The sequence below is a fragment of the Poecilia formosa genome, unplaced genomic scaffold (genome assembly GCF_000485575.1).
Source record: "Poecilia formosa unplaced genomic scaffold, Poecilia_formosa-5.1.2 Scaffold287, whole genome shotgun sequence".
Lineage (NCBI taxonomy): Eukaryota > Metazoa > Chordata > Actinopteri > Cyprinodontiformes > Poeciliidae > Poecilia > Poecilia formosa.
In genome coordinates this window covers 433,650-448,312 of record NW_006800226.1, presented here as the reverse complement: position 1 = coordinate 448,312, position 14,663 = coordinate 433,650, and the positions used below count along the sequence as shown (strand labels likewise).

Genomic DNA, 14,663 nt, shown 5'->3' with positions numbered 1-14,663 from the left:
ACATTGCACTAGGATGCTTAAAACCAAGGGCTGAGAAATGTGATAATCAGTTTAACAATCACCTTAAACCTGTTTTTAATTTGAGCATGGAAAAACGCCTCATTTTGTAGCCTTCTTAAAGTCCTGGATTAACTACCTTAAAATGCAGATGTGATGTGAACTGTAGAAACTTGATGTGAAAAGAATAATGATAAACGTTTTCTATCCAGCAAACAGAAGTGGCTGAACACCACATCAGCACCGAGTCAAGAGGACTTTGGGGCAGAACAATGAAGGGAATGCAGAGTAAATGGCAGCAAGAGCTCCATTAAAGGGTTTGACAAAGGAAATACTTTTAAAGATAGAAGTAGTAGTCAAATAAAAACAAAAAGAGAATACAAAAAATAATGGTGGGAATGCATTAATGAGTGGCTCAATTCTGGAACGAGATACATTTAAACAATGCAGCTCTGGGACAGGTGTACTTTTTATAGAAAAACAAAAGAAATACAGAAAGTCAACAGTAGACAAAGCTGTATCAATGGCTGTTCTGAAACAACCCAGCTATCAGGATTCACTTCTCCTAAACAGCATGTTAGTGTCAGGTTATTGAGTCGCGTCTAAATGATAATAATAATAAAAAAAGAGATAACTGTTTGGAACTTAAAAATATTATGAAATGTTTTCTATGATAATTTCGATAAAATTAAAACCTGTTTTTGTTTTTGTCGCGTTCACGTGCCTTGTGTTTTAGATGAGTCCCTTCTTGCTAGCATGCTATCAAGTTCCACAAAGTTTGAACCAACAAGAGCTAATGGTCTCTGGACAACGCTTTTATAGAGGTATTATCGGATGTATATTGACATTAATTACATTAAACTTTAACAATCACAAGTTGTAGCTGTCATGTGAAAAGAAACAACTGTTCTGAGGCAGAGGAACTGGTCAGCGGAGACGGTTTCTCCTCTTCGATTGGCTGAAGCCACTGCTGATCATTCACGGCCGCTCGGCAGCACCTCCCACAGACGCACAGCGGCAGCGCTGCTTTTCTTTTTTCTTTTTTTCTTTTTTTTAAACCCCCACAATGATATTCAAGGCACTTGCGACTCGCCTGCGACTGTAGAGAGGGGGGAAAGCACCCAGAAAAAAAGAGAGAACCTCACCTCCTCAAACAACGAGTGAGGTAGGGACCAGGAGGCAGAAGAAGCGAGAGCAAGAGAAGAGAAGAGGCTGTGGAGTTAAAAAAGAGAGGCAGCGGCGGCGGCGGCGGCGGCTCCAGAGCTCCAGCGAGGAGTGTCTAATTGCGTGCGCTTTATTAGAAAGTGTCTAATTTGAAGAGATTCGACATGTCATCGTCCGGGAAAGACAACAGCGGTGCCCAGCACGCCAATTACGTGGGACCTTATCGTTTGGAGAAGACGCTCGGGAAAGGACAGACAGGTTAGTTGGGACAGCTTGCTGTCCGCACTCCCCCGCCCCCCTTTCAGTCCCCCTCTTTAATTGCACAATTTGTTTTCAAGCCGCTCCGCAGGCGAGTTGAAATTTGGTGTGCGCAGGTGAGAGGTAACTAAATGCTTTAGTTACGAAACACCTGCCCAGTCCTCGTGTGACACTGGTGCGTTTTGTCATTTTGTCAGCAGTCGTCTGACATAATAATTGTTCACATAGTAGGATGAGGAAGAATTTGTGTCTGGTGTCGCTTTACATGGGTTTTCCTCGTTTGTGCGTTGGCGTTGGATCGAATCTGCGTGTGGAACAGCGTCAAACAACAGACATGATGACAGTGCGAAGGGCAGTGACAATCAACTTTTTTTTTTTTGTTATGTGTGCGTGTTTGTTATCCGGGACGGCTCCTCCTGCTTGTTTGCGCACCCTTTGAGTGTTCTGTGATTGGAGCACAACGCGGTTAATCCCGATTTGCCTGATACATTGATCTATTCTTAGTCCGCAGGCACACACGGAGAGCGAGAAAGAGAGACAGGCGTTTCTCCTACAGGCAGCGACTGCAATTCGGAACAGAACATCCCACCTTGACACAACACGAGCTGCTTGCAGAGCCACACTAATCTATATTCATGCACCCCTCATGGGGATGTAAGTGTGGGCTTCCCGAATGAGAAGCGCGTGCTTTCTGTTAGATCTGGACAGCAGTGACGGTGCATTTTTCTGAAGTTGCATATAGCACATGTGCTGTGCAGTCAGAGGATGATGCCCTGGGAACAGGAGCCGGTGATGTTTCATGCTCTCCTGAGGAGATGCTTGAGTGTTTCAGTGCAGCCCCGGCGCTTGCGACTGGACAGCAAGAACGCCGTGGGCTCAAATAGCAGAGCCATGTGAAAGGAGAGGCAGGTACAGCCCTGCCTGCCTGTGTGTGTGTAGGCAGAAAATAGCAGGACTGATTGCAGCTCCCTCTCTCAAAGCTCTCCAGCCTTTAAAATGAGGGGAGAGAGTTGGACTTTTCCTCTCCTCTGCGCGTCTATCTATGGGTAGATTTTCCTCCCATCTGTTGTCTAAAATGGCTACAATAGGCGTTACTTTCTCCAGCTCAGTCCAGCTGGTCACGCTGAGTTGCCATGTGTGTAAATGTTTTTTTTTTTTGTTTTTTTTTTTGTGCACTCCTAAACAGTATGCTTTCTTCCAAATATTCTCCTGGTCTCTTAATTCACCTGGCCACCAACTTGCTGTTTAGCAGTGGTTCTCATCTACACTGTATGCATTTGCTGTTATAAATATTGCCATAGACATGCTGTTTTTTCCCCCACATGACAATAAAATCACTGTATTTTAATAGCCTTCACCATATCTCAGCTCAGTAGAGCAAGTTTGATATGCAGTGGAATCAGACATGCAGCATTAATCAAAATCTTTAGAGAATATTCCTTATGCCTTGTTGAACCAATGCCATCAAAAAATGAGCTAATTTTAAATGCAAAGGAGGACTGAGCTAATATAACATTTAGTTTTATGTCTTGTTCTGCTTGTTTGCATTAACATCAAGGTAATAGTAAAAAATTTATAGGCAGTAGAAATAGTAGTTTCTGTTTTATTTAAAAAAATACAATTATTTTAGCTCTGATTATACTTTTTCAAATAAAAAAAAAAGTCAGTAAAGCAAAAACGCTGGTTATGATATGTTTCAGGCTGTATTGAAGTTGCTTTTTGTTTTTTGTTTCCATAAATGCAACCCTCTCAATTTTATTTTGCTTGCAGGAGGAGCTTTTCCTCAGACTCGTCTTGCTTTCTCATTGCCCACTGCAGCCTCCCTAATGGGTGTTTGTGCTAGTATCGAGCTGGTATCTTCTGCTTGGTACAGACGTTTAATTATGTGGTGTCACTGAGATCATCGTTTCTGTTCACGGGAGAGCCGGGGCCAACTCTGATGGATTTTTCATGCTCACTTCAGATGTCGGTTCCATGTGGGTGGAAGAATGCAAGCTACAGGTCAGCTAGACATGTTTGACTTCAACATATTAAGAGTTTCAGGGACACACGGTAAAATTCACTTTCACGAGCTTTTTGGTAACATTTTTCCATTTCTCCTTTGAACCAACTGAAAACACAGCATTATCTAAGTCTGCTTGTACTATGTTGGGAGGAAAAATGATTTGGCCAATGGCATCTGAATCTTTCTTCTTTGTTTCTGCTGTGGTTTTTACCCATGCCAAATCTATTCAGATTAATGTCGGTGTGGAACATCCATTTGCCTGTTAACCATTTGTTAATCTGTCAGATCTTTTTCCCAGGCCTCCGTGAAAAGGGTTGGCCTGGCAACTAATAGTGCCCAATGGGCCTGGCTCGATTGTGACTGGCAGCAGGGACTGTCCAGTGAGCTAAATCCCCTTGGGAGGGTTCCCAGGCCAGGGTTGGCTTGCGTTGACACAGGAGGGAAAGCGGAAGACGTCTTCTTGATCTGGCTCTTCAACTCAGGAGTTGTGCAGGTCCTTTTTTCATTAAGTGATTAGAGCATGTCCTGAGTCACACACACTGCCACCATGGCGGTTCTGATTTGGATCCTGATCTAATCCCCCTACACAGCTAAAATCCGCACAGCGCTCTCTCTCACAACGTTCACGTGGCACAAAGGTTGCATAGGCTGTCCTCTCCTAGCTTAGCACATTAGCAGTTCTTTGTCACTGCATACAACAGCGGATATTTACTATTGTTTCATTACTAATAAATGGATTGTATGAATTCCAGGATCTTCTCCAAAATGCTTGTCCTGCTGGTTTGAGCAAGTATTTTTTTTCTAAAGGGGAGACCACCATTACCCTTTAGTTTTCTGCAGAGTGTTTGTATGACTCCCCCTTTGTCAGGTGTGCATTCAGCCCTGAAAAGGTCTGCAGATATGGAGTGTCTGCCTGGCTGCCTGCTGATTGGCGCTTAAGCTATAAAAGAATAAGGCTTGTGTTTCTGTTTTTGATTGGTAGAACCTGATCAATACTGCGTTTCCATTTGATGGACGTTGTGCAGGTTTTCTATTGTATATGGCAAACATCAAAACATATTGTCTACTGACATTCAAAGCGAACAGGGATGTTATCTTGACATGTGCTGCCGACCTAAACATTTTATTGACCTATCTGACCCAGCTCATTCAAGCCGTCATTCTACTCTGTGGTGCTCGCCTCAAATTGAGAAGACATTTGGTAGTCCATAAAATAATCTGTGTATTTGTTTTGATAAATACATTTAAAGCCCAGGATTTAACAATTGCTTAGTTTTGTGAGTAGAACAATTTCATGTTGGGGATTTAGCTATTTATTATGTAACTTTGACCTGTTTTTTTTTTGTCTTTCTTTGTGTCAGACTACTCTTAAAGACCATTTATGACCTCTAACTTGTAAAATTAGGCTTTAGGAATTTTTCTCCAAATGTCCCAGAAAAGTAAGTGGGAAGATCTATTGGCATTGTGGTATAAAAACCTTATATATATGCTAAACTTTATGAATCTGTGAGTTTGTGTAAAAGCTGACTATTCAGGGCTGTTTTGGTGAAGGGCTTGAACTAGTTATTATGAAGTGGGTGGTCATGATTTAAAGATCTATTGGTAGGAGTGCAAGATTAAATTTGACTCGTATGATAAACCCATATGTTGGGCTCATGAGCACAAGATGAGCCCAAATTGTAGCAATGCTTTTGGGGAAATTTTTAAGAACAAGGCAGAATTCAATAGACACTAGATTATATATATTGCTAATTTTTGTGCTTCTTATTAATCTATAAAAAAAGAGACACATTTTCATTTGTGAAAATAATAATAATAATAAAAAAATCTCAAAATTTGCAACATGCTGATGGAGTGCCAGAGCAGGAACTCCCTAAAAAGATGGAGGCCAATTTCCAGGCATCAACTTCTGAAGTCAAATTTTTTTAAGTTATTTTTGAAAAGTAGATCATTTTTATAATGACTGAAGGCAACATAGTTACTTGATTATGCTTTGAAAGGGCACTGTGAGCCTGGAAAATGCTTAATACCATTAAGACTGGCTGAATAACTGCTTTGTTCAGTGTTAAATACTACGCTGAGTTGCCATTACTTTGTTCCTGAGGGTTGTTTAACAGAGGAACAGAAAGCCTGTTGTTTAAAAAAAAAAACATTAAATGTTAATCCTTTGTGAATCCCTTTTTTTAAAATATTGTTCTGGATCTTTTTATACTTTTCATGAAGGTTTTGATAGTAAAGTCATTTCTGCTTCAGGGACTTTCAAGTTTACCGTTTATTTGACAAAAAGCTGTTTGTGACATTGTTTTGATCTTTTTGTCTCTTAAGCACTCCCTGTTGGGATCTGAGGACTTTTTGTTTGGGGGTTCTCTGGTACAATGCACTTAAACCAGCATCCTGCTGTTCTTGCTGTCTTCATGTCAGAAGAAAGACTTGCCAAGTTGTAACTCTTTCTGTGGACTTCACTGGACTTAACTCTTTGCAGCTTTGGGGTCTGCTTGTGCATTTTTTGTTTGTTTGTTTGTTTGTTTTTTGTATATTGGTGTAGAAAAACCTCTGACTTGGCCTAGTTCATTAATGCAAACAAGTGGATGCATTCATTTTGAGTCTGGCTATCTGGTAAATTGTGCAGCATTTGTACAACTGTTAAAGCAGTATGGTAGGTTTAGGTCGGTTGCTGTTCTCAAAGATTTCTTCTCGGTTGCAAGAAATTCACACTCGACACAGGGTATTCCTCATGAGGACGAGGGAGAAGGAAACGTTTAGTTTATGCTGTCAATAAAAAGTTACTCGGCAAATCTACAGTGAAGTATTGCATTTCAGTCAGGCATGAGTTGTGGCTGTGCTCATGCTCTCGTTGACCCTTAGCTTTTGTGCTGTTTAAGATAATTGTGAAGCAGGTGAAAAGTTGCTACTCTAACTTGGGGCGGGGGGGAGGAGTGGAGAACTAAAGATCTGCAATGATGGGCCTGTGTTGTTCGTGGGCTTGTTCAAACATTCAGGTCAGAGAAGCCCTGACCCAGAGGCTGTTCCATGTTACTCCCAGCTGGGTTGCTCACTGTGTTAGCAGGCTGGATCAGAGCTGCAGAGCAGGAAGCCAAGCCAGCATGGTCTCAGCTGTTACACTGTCTGGTTAGAGCCAGAGCTCGACTCCCTCAGCCCTGAAATGCATCCTAAATGGTGGGATGCTGGTGTGCCTGTGTGTTGGCTACATATGCTGTCTATTTCTTCTGTGTTTTGAGCGCTGCACAACAGGATTTACAACATTAAACTCCCCTTTTGGGACTAATTAGGTGTTTTTGTACTGAATAAAAAAAAAAAAACTTTTATGAACAACTCCTGTGTGTGAAGCTTGGATGCTGTGCACACAGTTATTGTCATTTTCAGGGGTGGCTGGTCACCCCTTTGTTTAAATCAAATCTGGATTCTCGTGTCAAATGTTGCCGTTTGGGACTTCTGCTGAAGGTTATGTAAGCAGGCTCGTCTTCCTCGTCCTCCGTGCTCCGTCTCTCTTTCTCAGTTCCGTTTCCTCTGGCCAGTTCAGATTCATACAGGAATTCAGTCATGTGGTAAATCAGACAAGACCTCGGTGGAATTGCATCGATTGGAGGAATGTATGTAGCCAATGATTTTCAGAGATTAATGATGAGGAAAGAGGTGGAGAATGGGGGAGGAGCGAGGCGGGGCAAAGGGAGGGAAATGGAGTGGGAATAGAGGCGAGAAAAGCCTTGAAGTCTGAGAGGATGAAGTGGTCCTGAACATTCTGACTCTGGAGGTTATTAATTAAGGAAACGTATTGATCATCATCTTCGTGACTCTCTGCTTCTCCCTGATTTTTCATCTTTATATTGGGTGGGGAAGGGATGGAGCTCAATCTTTAGATGGGAGGTCAGTGAATAGAAACATCTCAGTGGGTGATCATGGATGTGCGTTTAGGGGTTTTTGTGTGCATTTTTTATTTTTTATTTTTGGACAGACTCCATCACTTCCTATTTGATTCTTAACCTAGCCCAGCGCAGTCAGTGTCTTCTCTGCAATGTTATGTACCATGGAGAACGAGGTTAGGACATCAGAGTGCTATGGTCTATTTCCCCCATGTCATAGTGAAACGCGCCACACTCGCACACTCCACTTCGTCCATTTTGCCATCTGTCAAGGTTCCCACTTCTGTTTGGCTCCTGATTTCTGTAATGCGATTTATTTTTCTTGCGTTACTTAGAATTTCACACAACTTGTTTTCTAGAGTGGAAAGAAGGGAATGCAAGCAGAAAAACACAATTTTGCTTTTCATGCTGCTGCAAATTCTCATCATGGTTAAGTGAATGTATTTTAGCTGTTGCTTCACAGTTTTGTTTTTTTTGTTGTCTTTTTTTTTTTTGTTTATTGCTGACAGCTATTCAGCCAGTCGAGCTGGATGTGTTTGGCATTTAAGACATATAGCATAGAGTATTAAATGTCTGTTGCATGTACACAGCAGTAGGCTTAATCAGACTGTCTCTCTCCTCTTTCACCCAGTTGAGATTAACCCTTGCTTAGCCACTTGTCTGGCTCAGACTGTGAGAATGCTGGGTTGGTTGCCAAGGTTGGTTGCCTGGTTGTCATGGTTTCCCTGCTTCTTGATGGTTCCCAGTCTTCCCCCCTGAAGGAAGAAAGGAGGTACTCCCTCCTGCTCTCACTACTGTCAAATCACAGCGTCTCTATCTGTGGCTCAATTTTTGTCAGTCCACCCTTCAGACAAAAATCTGAAGGGTGGACATTCAAGGTTGCATCGTAGCAATCTTGGGTGCCTAAAGCTTTTCATTTATTCAGATTGCAGGATTTATGTATTTGATTTATTATAATAATAGACGATTATATGAGTGTAATTGTTTTCACATGCACGCTGCATGTGTACACATGCCTATGGCGGCTGTGTGTACTCAGACATACGGTGGTGGATCAGACCGGCTTGCCCTGCTCTGTGCTCTGTGTTGTGTTCCCATTTAAATCTGGGAGATTAGCACATGTGGAGAGCCTCAGAGTTAGTTGCCATCAGCTCAGCTAGCCTTGGCAGGCTTTCCTCGGAAATGGGGAGGCATGAGGGGCGGGGGTTCTTTATGAGTCTCCCCACCACTCCAGCACTGCCTGTGCCTCTGAACTTATCCTTCATCAGATATGTGAGTGGGCCGGTGACCTTGACTTTGGTGCAGTTTTCTGCCATTTCTTATTCATGCAAGTCATAAGGGCGTCTTTGTCATTTGCTGGGGATTAATACAAACAAAAAATGGTCCAATATTGTAAGGCTCAGCCTCCAATTTTTGTAATTATAATCTTTTTATTTTATTTTACGAAGACAACTTCTTTACAACTGTGAGTGATGAGACTATTGTAAAGACTATCTCATGGCCAAAGTCTATTTGCATAGTCTTTATATTGTCAGTGTATTGCTACATCCCCAAGTAAAAATGATATGGTCACAAGGCATTCAATATTCACATACAACTATGAAACAAAAATGATCTAGCTGTTTTTATTTAAAACAAAAAGACAGCAATTATTCCTGGCACTGCTAAAATTCAACTTAACTACTGATGTTATATTTTCACATTTGATTATTTTTCTTTTTTTTTTAGGTTTCTGAACCATCAAATATGTTTTTTCTTCTTAAAGCCAACTATAAGAAGCAGGGTTCGTTTCTCTGCTTCTTAATTTAAAAACAATGGTTGCTTAAAACATTGGTCTACCTTAATGCCAAAAATGGGCCCATGACCATACAGAATATTGGGTTTGAGGATGAGTTTTTTTCCCCAAAAAACTAAGAACCTCGTTAAATTTAATCTGAGAGACTCTGTCAGCAGTGTATCATAATTAAGTTGAGATTTGATCTTTGTTTTTCTGAATATGGTTGTCTTAATGCCACCATGTGAAAATTATTTCTTTTCACAATACTAAACCTCAAAATGTTGTTAAATCTTTATTTACTAGAGTTGTCCAGTTTCAGTTTGACTTGTTAAAGCAACTTTTGACCAGTTGACCAAATGGTGCCCAGATTTTTGAAAAAACAGTGACCGCTTTTTAACTTACTCATGGTAGAAAGGTTTAAATCAGATGCAACTTGAGAGCTACTTCATTTCTCTCTTCAAAGTAAGCATTTCAAACACTGATACTGAATGGTGTCAAATCTAAAGTATTCACCTTTATATCTGGTAAAAAATAAATACACAGTTGATTTTATTTTTTACTAGATGAAATCATGCTGGTGTGGCAAGAAATATTGTGAAATTTTCACATCACCCCGAGTTGGTTGTGCTGTTGCTAATCACTTTCCAGCTCATTGACATTAAGGTGTTTGGATGCATAGCTATTAATACAAGCTTATTAGCTTAGCCTACTACCTTCTGGTGGCACAATACATTATTTCCCCGCTACATATCTATGGGGATCAGCTCTCTATAAACAAGGTTCAACAGTGAGAGATCCTTCAAAGTGCCAGTGTTTGTAAGCTCGATGTGCTGTGTGTATAAGCTGTAATTAGCTAAGGCACCACTATTATTAAATCTTTTTGAGCTGGGTTACACCTGACGCCTTCATGCATAATTTATTCATTATTTTTAACATTCTGCATGCCAAACTGTATGCTTTTGTGTTTTACAGGTTATTAATTCAATTAAAAAACTTTTTAGGTCATGTTGTTGTTTCAGACCGCACTTCTGAATGTTAAGTCAGGTGAGTTATGACGCCTGTGTATATATGGGTGAATATGCATATGGAATAACTTCTAAATTGCATGAACCAGTGAACCAGCAACTCCCTTTGGGCTGTTTTCCCGGAAAACATACATTAATGAAATTGTGTGAACTCATTTAATGAGTACAGCGCATGACGGATGGCTGGGGCTAGGCAATTGTGATGCTTTCAAAGTTTTCAATGGCAACAACTTGTCTTGGCTCTTCTTGTGGATAAAAAAAATTGACATTGCCCTTTGCGTGAAACACCGCAGAAATTGGGCCTGTGTGTCTTTCAGAGAATTTGCTATCTCTTCTTCACAAACCAGAAACGTGAACTGGATGATCCTCTCTGACTGATAAACTTGCCTATAATAAAGCCAGTGTTCAGCATGTTGGCCAGCTGGTCTTATTATATTGCACATTTGAAAATTGGGGAGTATTTTGGTTTTCGTAGGGTAACAGTGAAATGTTTATTTTTCAGTTTTTATAAGTATTTGGGAGCTTATATTGAAAGACCACCACAGACAACCTAGATAATAGCTGATGGAGCAGCAGAGTGGCAAATAAAAATGTCTTCTGCCACTTGATCAGAAAAAGGGTAAGTGCTTTGAGCATGCTGCCAAGTCCCATCTGCTGTCATGTCCACGTATTGTAATAACTGGAAATGACATTTTGATTCTGCGAGTCCAGAGTGCTTTTTTATTTATTTATTTTTTTTAAATGCATCAAGCACAATCTCTATTTGGATTTTTATTTGACTTTGGCTGAGAGTCCACCAGCCAGCACTTAACTTTCTCTCTGCGCTCTGATGTCACTGGAAACTATTAAATCCTTTGCAATGGGAAACGAACATTTTTGTTTTCTGCTAAATAACCCCCCAAAATTTGGACTTACTAGATGTAGTATTTGACTATTGGATATCAGAGTCTGTAATGAAGGCTTTAGAGAAGTGGGAATAATTTTAGTTCAGTAACTCTGTGGCTTTTATCAATACAGCAACATATATATATATTTTTTGTTTAATTTTGTAAAGCATCAGAAATTGCTGAAGTAAGGGATGCTCTATTTTTTTTTTTTCCCCTCACAGAGTTATTTTTTTTCAAAATGCATTTTTGGGTGCTTTGCTTTGTGCGTGTGGCTGAGTGTCAGGGTTTAAGTCTGTGCTGCATGTTGCTAAACAGGCTCTCTGTAGAAACAAAAGGCTGTATTTGAGAGCTGCACCTCTTGAGACACAGGCAAACGGCGAAAAAAGAAACAGAGTGAGGGGGGACAACCGCACCTCAGAAGTGTTTCTGAGGGAAGACAAATAAGTCACAGAAGTAAGGCATCTCTCAGGGTCATTGCCTGCTATTACTATTAATCAAAGCCAGCTTACCCAGCTATGTTGATTCACAGTTGCACATTATGCACATACTGACACACAGACACACAGACACACACACACACACACACACAGACGTGAATGTGCTGTCTGTGCCTGACTGCTGTGGAGCTCATACATCGCCACTGGAGGAGATTCAGCCATGGCAGGAAGAATTGCTCCAGGCAGCTCTGCAAGCTTGACACACACTCATACACACACTGACACATAATTCCTCATGCCTTGCGGGACATTTGGAAAGATCGTCAAGCCTTACCTGTCATTAACGGTACATTGTGAGTTTGTTTTTTTTTTTTTAAATTACCTTTAATTCTGTATAAGTTACATGTATTGGTGAACTTTGTCTTGTCAGTGCTTCCATACGAGTGGCAATATCAGCACAGTGACCTGCTTTTATGAGGTATGGATTGTACTGTGGCCCGTTTCTGAACATGTTATTTTGGTTGGTCGGCTGTCTGCTCCCACTGCTGTTTTGACACATTATAATTCTAGTGAGCTTAAATTAGTACTCGTCCATTTGGCTATGCATCTACGCAGATCTGTGGAGCACTGCATGAGTCATGAATTACGGTGATCATTATGGCTTTCAGTCTGTGTGGCATGTTTGACTGTCTGCTTTGCTGGAGTTAGAGTAGCAGGTTCGCTGCTTTATCAACGGGTCCAACGAAACGGGTTTACTAGTACTTTCAACTCATGAGAGAAGATGATAGATGCTTGCCCTGGATCTTCGTCAGGGCAAACGGTGTTTGGATACTGTTGCATGAGATGTAGTTGGGGTGCTCATACTGCTCGTATTTTTATTTTATTTTTTTACATGTCCAAAAATCCATTTCTTTATATTATCAAATTAGTTATCAAATTGCGTATGTTAGTGTTAAAGACGTGAAAACGCTAAGCTTGTATGATGCCATATATTCCACCATAATTGAAATGCAAGGTATGCAGTAGAAGTGCGATGGGACTCTATTTTAGATATTGAGCTTGAGATCATGCATATTTCAAGTTCATTTCCATGGCTCATAACTTGGAATTGCTTGACCAGATGTTGGGGTTAGCGCTACCCGATGGAGAAACTCTGAAGGAAAACATTGTCATTTCAATCTCTTTAGATCTCATGCTATAATAGCTTTCTTGTGCCCTTTTTAATTGTTTTTTTTTTTTACTTGACCCATCCTCTAATATATTTAAGTTGTACCACTTTGCAAAACCCATATTGAAACATGAATGCAACAGCATTTAATTGATATTTTTTTTCAGTGAATGAATGAAATTGATGAAATAACTTCCTTTCTATAAACAATTTAAACTGATTACTGTAGGTCTTAATGGAAAATTATAGCGTACATCTCGTGCCAAATTAACTTAGATTGAAGTCGAACCATTTCTTTCAAATTTCCATTAAGCTCTTCTCTCTCACGCCTTGCTTCTGCCTTCATTCTTGACCCCTTTCTCCCTCTCCTCTATCGTTTCCTCTCTTTGTCCCTAATAGAGGTATTCCCCTGCAGCCCCCAGACCTCGCACTGCTATTCTGCTCAGGTAAGGCTCATTTCATGCAGCATGATTAGATCTCACTGGAAGCAATTCGGGGCCGGATAAGTCAGAGTGCTGTGGGCTGCCGTCCTAGCTGAAGGAATTCAATTAAATCTTTACATATACTCCTGCTGCAGTATATTCCTGTCATTCTGCACATACACACACGATGCACATAAATGTCATCACACTCACTACTGATAAGTAGTGAGTGTGACTAAGTGTGGAAAAATGTATGCACTAAAGTAGATATTAATTTGACCACTTCATCTATAGCCAATCATGTTTTCATGTAAAACCACTGAATAGCAAACAATTTTCATTATTGCCTCCTCCTCTTTTGTTATCTTAATATTTCATTTTTATATTTTAATTCGACAAACATAGCACATCTTAATGAAAGAGCTATACTTTGTGTTGCTTCATGGGCTAACACTGGTAATTGCTTGGAAAGATTGCTTTGAGCAGAACATATCATCATATTTTAACAAACTACAAGGGAGTACAGTAATTGTAATTGGACAATGATTTAAATGTGTGCATAATTTTACTGTGTAACATTTTGTTATCGGTAATTAAGGCTCTCTGGGGTTTTTTAAGACTCAGAACATATGCTAAGAGTTTATGGTGCCATAAGCAGTTGGCATGTTTCTTGTATTAATGGAGGAGTGAGGCAATGGATAAATGGATAGGAAATTTCATGCCTTATTTATGTGCATAAATAAGTTAAATGAGAAATATAGACATTACTAAAATTATTCATTGAATAGTTTTTTTGTGATTTTTGTCAATGGTTTAATTTAGGACTTCTGCACAGTAAGGAAGTAAAAATCTACCATAACACAAATGAAAGAGAGGGAAAAACATTTAGCTATTTTTAAAGTATGTAGATTTTGGTATTGATAGTGACGGGACTAGAGTGTGACAAAGTTCTCAAATAGTATCCTATTGTATGGCATGACTAAGTAGATATTTTGTTTCTATTTTAGGTAACAGAACAGTAAAATTAAAGATTTACACCAGATTCAATGAATGTCTTGTGTGCTATAAGTAGGAACACTTTAGGTGTTATTAAGAAGAGTGTTTGATGCCTGTAAGCTTACAACTGTTTCTGTAAGACTGGCATGTGACCTGAATTTATTACCAAGACACTTCCAGTGAAAAATCTCAACCTCTTATTTTCATGCCTTAATGAGGCTTTATGAAATATTCAGATCTTTACCTGGGGGAGCTCATTGTACCTGTGAATTTGTCTTCCTACACGTGCCCTGCTCTTTATTCCTTATTCGCACCCCTGAGCAGGTATTTGCATTTTTTTTGATCGCTCTTTTAGCATAGACAGATACAACAAGACAAAAGACAGATGCTGCCAGACATTACCGAGCACCTGCAGAGAGGTGAAATTCATGTCTGTGTACATGATTTGGTTTTCCGAAATTTACTGCTTTAGCTGAAGGGGTCCAGTCTTGATCATGCCTATTAAGACCCTAAAGACACGTGATTGTTGGCTAGGAGCATGTTGGCTTTACTCTGGGTTTTTCTCTTTTAGGTTCCTGCTTTCGCTCTCTCTGTCTTTGACTGTCTTTCCTCGCACAAGCCTGGCAGTCTGGCAGACCTCTTAATT

General features: G+C 40.1%; 1 protein-coding gene across 4 annotated transcripts in view; it reads left to right on the top strand.

The window, feature by feature from the left end:
• Positions 1-1,002: 1,002 nt before the first annotated feature.
• brsk2a (BR serine/threonine kinase 2a) overlaps positions 1,003-14,663 on the top strand; it is a 183,935-nt gene continuing 170,274 nt past the window's right edge. For 2 of the 4 annotated variants that reach the window (XM_016681600.1, XM_016681599.1), the window contains exon 1: positions 1,005-1,419. In XM_016681600.1, the coding sequence (XP_016537086.1) occupies positions 1,326-1,419 (94 nt within the window). In that variant the 5' untranslated portion in view covers positions 1,005-1,325. Of the gene's footprint in view, positions 1,420-14,663 lie in introns of all 4 variants that reach the window. The other 2 variants (XM_016681598.1, XM_016681601.1) reach the window with 2 other exon arrangements.